Raw genomic sequence first — 6,000 nt, forward strand, 5'->3', positions numbered from 1 at the left:
CCCTGCTAAATTCTCTATTTGCACACCCTAAAACATATATGCAAAATTCAGAAACTAACCAGCCCTCACAGGAACGGAGGCCTAGGTCCTCCTCTACTCAGTCACTAACTGGATTAAGGTGATTTGTGCTTGCTGGTACCTATAGCCTGGGTGTTGGTCAGAAGCAAACATAAAACTGGAGGGAGGTAGTGTCAAGATCTTCAGATTATCTCTGTGATTTTTCACATACAATATCTGGGACAAAATTTAAAAGCATCCAGGCTTAGAAGTAACATCATGAATCATTTCAATAAATACTTTGTAAGAGATTTCTAAAATAAAAATAGGAATAGGGATTGAATATGCAGTGACGGTGAGAGTTATGTAATAGTGGGGAAAGAACACAATTTTGTTTTAAAACTCAGTTTATTACTTGGCCTATTTATGTCACTTTAAAAGTAATGCCTGCTAATATTGCTTTAGGCACCATAATGGTGTTATGCCATTTTAATTTTTAAATATTTCTCTAAACATCCCAAAACACAGAGAAAAGACAGCCTGAACTGCACCAGAAGGCCTTGAGTGATGGTGATTTGGGTGATTTTCCTTCCTGCAGTCCTTTTTTTGTTTAATTTGTTTTCTTGCACAAAACACATATTTGTAGTTGTAAGAAATATCACTTATAAAAACATTATTAGGATAATTACATAATTGCACCTTGGGTTTTCTTCATAGACTGTCTTCAAGGTGTGCAATTTTTACAGCAAATATTTGGTAATATTAAGTTAAGAGTTGTAGCATTTTACATAGTGAACAGTAAATATAAAATCATAAGTCTGACAAACCAGAGCAGAGGCCACCAAGGGATTTCAGGTAACACACAAGCCCTCAGATACTGGGCTCCACACCCATGCCTGCCCTCTGCAGTAGCAAACCCCAAATGCACAACCACTTTGTTCTGCTGTCTTGTGACTACAGCTTCTAAAAAGTTGAATCTGCAATCCCAAATGTACAAAAGAGCAAAAATCATCCATACATCATTATATATTATACATTTCCGTATAATTTTGTGTTGATTCCTATTATTCATTTTAAATACCTTGCCTTCTGGCCATGCTTTCATAACTGTACACATTTATTTTATGCAAATCAACACTCAGAATGGCCTTCAGATATATGTGTACAGGCAAATGACTAAATGGCATGCACAAAGGAGAAATATTATGGAAACTGTTGGTAGTTTAAGAACCTTACACTTGCATCACTTCAAAATGATTTCTTCGGTATTATCTCATTCCCAGCCCAGATACAAGCCCATGAACTAAATTAATAATCACCATAAGTCAGAGTATGCATTTAGGTACTTTCATTTAATAAATTTATCTATATACCTACATGAAGTTCACATACACGGTTATATATCATAGATAGTATACCCAAAATGTCTCTGGAATCTGTCCACGTCTCCACATTCCCACAGTGACCATTCTAGTTTAGACCTCTTCATCCTTTGCCTACACTTTCTCTTCTCTTTAATCTGCCCCACATACACACTGCCCTCAGCATCCTCGATCTAAACACAGATCTAGTAACGTCCCTCCTCTTGATTAAAAATCCACCACCGCTTCCCATGCTTCACCTCGTGCCTCACCAAGGGGGCCTGGTGGATAGCTAGAGCAGGCCACAGCAGGTAAAACTATCCCTCTAAAAACACAGGCTTTGTCTTTAGAAATGTATGCACATTTTTTTCATTCTAGTCTATAATTTATACTTGTTGGATTGAATACAAATATCATGGTTTGGACTGTTTCCATTTCTAGGAAAATATGCTATGGCAAGCTGGTCTTGCAGCTTCACAAATCCTCTGGCACACCACCACCTCCGCCTCATGTCCTGGGAGATACCCAGGCAAGGGTCCAGGGCAAAATGTAAACTCTGCAGAGCCACTCGACACATCTCACGTTCAACACCTCCTTTGTCTACGGTACGAACTCACCTCAGCCCTCCCACCAAATGATAACCCCATCCTTGCAAGGTGTGTTTCTAGAACATCATTCTTACAAAAGGGTACCTAAGAGATAGTAGTTTTGTTGGTATGATATCCCTCCTTTAAAAAATTCTCAATACACATAGCACATTCAAGTTTCTGAAAAGTTTTTCAGCAAAACCTGCAGCGAAGATCAACGGGGAGCCAGTGTTCCACAGAACACACCTTGTTGAGGGTGTGCTGTCCTCATCCCACTCTCATCTTTCCTCACCCTGTTTGTCTCACCTGGAAAGCCTTTCTTATTTTCTCCAACTGGCAAACTTCTACTCACCTTTAGAAATCTAACTCCTAGCCACCCTGGCTGGAAGCAAATATTTCCTACTATGTGTGTCTGTACCACTTTACAGACATTTGTGTTCAATTACACGTGATGTAATCTTGGATTTACACGTCAGTCTCCCTAGATAGACTGTGAATTCTAGAAGTAGAAATAATCCCTTAACCAGGTATAAATTCCCAGAATCTAGCAAAGTCCACAAGAAGGGTTCAATAAGTATGTGTGGAATAAGTTGATAAACAGGCAAATGATATTCCATGAAAATAAGATATGTAGAATCACACGTTATCTCCCTACTACTCCCGCCAGGAAATCTCTGCTGGCAGAAAGGGGAACAATAACAAGATTTGGGAGAAAAAATGTTCTCTAGAACAGCCCAGTCAGAATGGGCAAAGGACCCCTGGAACAAAATTTGTAAAGAGAACCTGACACCAGTTAGGGCTCTGCCACATGAATCACTTATGAGTCACTGTATCTCTGTCCAGGGTCCCAAGAGTCTGGCTGGAAAGCCCTGGCTCTGCTTCAAAACCAGACAGAGCCGAGTCCTGCTGGAATACAAATGTTTGCATATTTCATTATTTCTAATAGAGAGACTTCCTTTGCACCCAGGATCTCAGGATAGTCACATTCAATCAGTTACACTCAGGCAGTTTAAATAAATTAAGCTGACTTCTTTCTGCAAAAGAAGTTACAGATTCTAAAGGAGGCAGGAGATGCAAAGGACTTGCAAGGCAAATGTGGATGTTCCACACAGCTCTGCCCCTAACCAATGAGCAACCTTGGGCAAGAGACCACACCTTTCTAGGCACTGACATCCCAACCTCTTGAGTTGAGTAGCTACATAATGAAGATCAAGCAAACCTTCAGTCAATCACCAGTGTGTGGTAAGCACTTTCTCTTATTTAATCCTCTCAAAACCCTGTGAAGTGGGTATTATTATTCTCATTTTACACATGAGGAAACAGGGCTTAGAAAGGTAAAGTAATTTGCTCAAGGCCACTCCATGATCTCACAGGATTGCTGGGCTGGGAAGTTAAATGCATTCCCAGCTAGATCCACGGTGAGAACAATGTATTAACTGGAAAATACAGACTCAGGATGTTTAAGAAACTTTCCTCAGAACAACCAGCCAGAAACGAGCAGAGCCAGAACCTACTAAAGGTCCCAAGCACAAATCCTGAGCTCTCTGAAATAACAGAGAAGCTGCTCCATAAAGCACTTGCCTCCCCAAATGCCACAGGCCTGTGCCGCTCCAAAGCCCCTGTAACTCCATTTCTCCACCATGGCGCCGCTTAACACCAGGGCAGCTTTCTCAGCCCCTCTTCCCCTAACCCCATATCTCCATCCTTTCCCCATTCCTGCAGCCTGAGCTCTGTAAACAGGAATTTTTGCCCTGGTAACCCACAGGACAGCACTTGTCTGCCTTCACAGCTCTCCTCTGTGATAGCCTGCCCACGTCATCGCATGCACATTCAATATTTTGAAGCATAGGTCTATCTGTAGAAGGAAGTACACATTTAACACAGGTGTCATGTGGGAAAGCAAGCCATTCATCACAGCAATTTAACTAGGTTAAGTGATGCAACATACATCAGTGTAATAGAACGGGCACTCTTTATCTGCAGAACTATGAAATCTTACCTGTCTTTTTACACCTCTGATCTGCACACCTCTGGAGGCTCTTAGCACTTTCTACCTATTGTAGTTATTCTCACACCCGCTTCCCACCACATTCTTCCTTCCCTGGAACAGCGTCACACCTGTACACTTCTCCAGAGCACAGTCCAATGAATGCCTTGTACAGGCTAGACACTGAAACCCATTTATAATGACTTAAACGCTTTTGTAAAATATTTATATTGTATGAGGATGTGCCAACTGAATTTCCAATATCCATATTTAATATGTGACAACTGAATATCCAAAGCAGTCTAGAAGAACGAAAGAACAAACTTACCCAGGTATTACACAGATCTGCCAATTGAAGTGCGCAAGCCTGTGGGGCTGAAAGCAGCTGCCTGAAGGAGCAGACAAGTGTATCCCGGCGGCGGCGCTTTGCTCATCCTCAAAGCAAGACGACCCGCACTACCCTCCCCAAGAAGGCAAAGAATGCCCATTACTGGAATTGGGGAGGGGGTCTAAATGCTCAGAGTTGGCCCTTTGCCTGGACAGATGAACCAGCTGTAAAGCCCAGGGCCAAGCCTCTACCCAGAGAAGTTGCATACCACGGGCAGCAGAAAAGCCTAGAAATGTCTAAATTGACTCCAAATGTTGGACTGCATGCCAATACTTATACCATAAGTGGTACTAATACGTGATCATTCGGACCTGTTCTTGAGGATTCCCGGCTCAGGACGGAGATACTTCCGTCCTGACTCTCTAAGCCGAGGGCAAGGCGGATCTGAAGTACACGCGCACAGGTGGCCGGGGCGCGCGCCAGGCTCCTCCCAGGCGACCGGGGAAACCGAGGCACACGGCGGAGGGCAGGGCCGGGCCGGGACTCACCACGTCCATGATCTGCAGAAGGCTCAGGGAGAAGTAGACGGTGAGCGGCTGCGAGTCGTTGACCACGGGCCTCTCCAAGGGGTTGTAGTTCTTGACCAGGTCCTTGTAGAGCTTCCTCTGGAACTCGCCTTGCAGGGACACTTCAGGAGAGGAGAGGAGAGCCGGGCGGGCTGCTCAGGGAAGGCCAGAGGGCATGCGCCCTGCGCACCCTGCCCGCACCCCCGGCCGCCCAAGCGGCGCAGCCCAGACGCGCAGGGCTCGCCTTCCCCCCGCACCGCCGACTGCGACCCCCGCCGGCCCCGGCGGGAGCGAACCCCCAAACCCGGGCCCGGCGCGGGGCGCCCCAAGCCACCCGGGATGCGCCCGGGATCGCGCGGACGAAGAGTGGAGCGGGGGGAGACCAGCGGCTTTACCGTGCAGGAGCGACGCGGCCAGCGCCAGGCACAGTAAGCGGCGCATGTTGGGGCCGGAGCTGCGCGTCTCGGAAGTCAGCCCGGGCCTGCGCCTGCGGCCGCAGAGCCGCTTCTCGCGGTTCGCCTCGCGCGCCTTTAAAGAGCCGAGCGCGCGCCCCCGCCCCGGCCACCCCCGCGCGCCTCTCCACGTGACGAGCCCCGCCCCCGCCCCCCCGCGCCCCTCCCACCCGTCCCTTCGGGCCCCCCCATCCCCGCCCGCCGGCCCTCGGGCGGCTCGGCGGCCGCAGTGGGGGACAGTAGCCCGAGCGCTCCCGGGGAGGTGCGCCCCCGCCCCGCCTCTGTCTCCACCAAGCGGTCCCCGCGCTCCCGAGGCTGTCCAAGGCCGGGCTCTGCCGGTCCCTTCTGTCCTTTGTCCCCACTCCGCTCGCTGATGCTCTCAGAAGCTGCGCCGGGTCGGCGGGAGAACGCCGGGACCCTCCTGGGTCCGGTTCTCCAGGGCCCTTCCTCCCCGCCGCCGGGGCTGGGTGCAGCGCCCGGGAACCAGGCTCCCACAGGTTCGCGACTCCTTCCAAGGAGACGAGACAGACCTGAGACAGGCCCCTCCTACCTCCTGCCGGTCGTGGATGTTCTTTCAGCATCCATTTGCTGGGCATCACCAGCCTGATTCTCAGCCGGTTCTGGAGGTGCCAAGAGGAGAGGCTAAGTCCGCCAGGGAGGCGTTCTACAGGGAGGAGACGCTGCAAAAGTGTGTGATGGAATTCCCAGTGTATATCCTCTTT

The 6,000-nt window shown here is 48.4% G+C and overlaps 1 protein-coding gene across 1 annotated transcript in view; it reads right to left on the bottom strand.

The window, feature by feature from the left end:
- The window catches only part of CHRNA7 (cholinergic receptor nicotinic alpha 7 subunit), a 127,876-nt gene extending 122,536 nt beyond the window's left edge, over positions 1-5,340 (bottom strand). Inside the window, exons 1-2 of the mRNA XM_057543560.1 lie at positions 5,222-5,340; positions 4,809-4,948 (exon numbers count right to left, since the gene is read on the bottom strand). Of these exons, the coding sequence (XP_057399543.1) occupies positions 4,809-4,948; positions 5,222-5,267 (186 nt within the window). The 5' untranslated portion in view covers positions 5,268-5,340. The remainder of the gene's footprint in view (positions 1-4,808; positions 4,949-5,221) is intronic.
- Between the last annotated feature and the right edge of the window lie 660 nt (positions 5,341-6,000).

Source organism: Balaenoptera acutorostrata, chromosome 3 (genome assembly GCF_949987535.1).
Source record: "Balaenoptera acutorostrata chromosome 3, mBalAcu1.1, whole genome shotgun sequence".
NCBI classification, from domain to species: Eukaryota; Metazoa; Chordata; class Mammalia; order Artiodactyla; family Balaenopteridae; genus Balaenoptera; species Balaenoptera acutorostrata.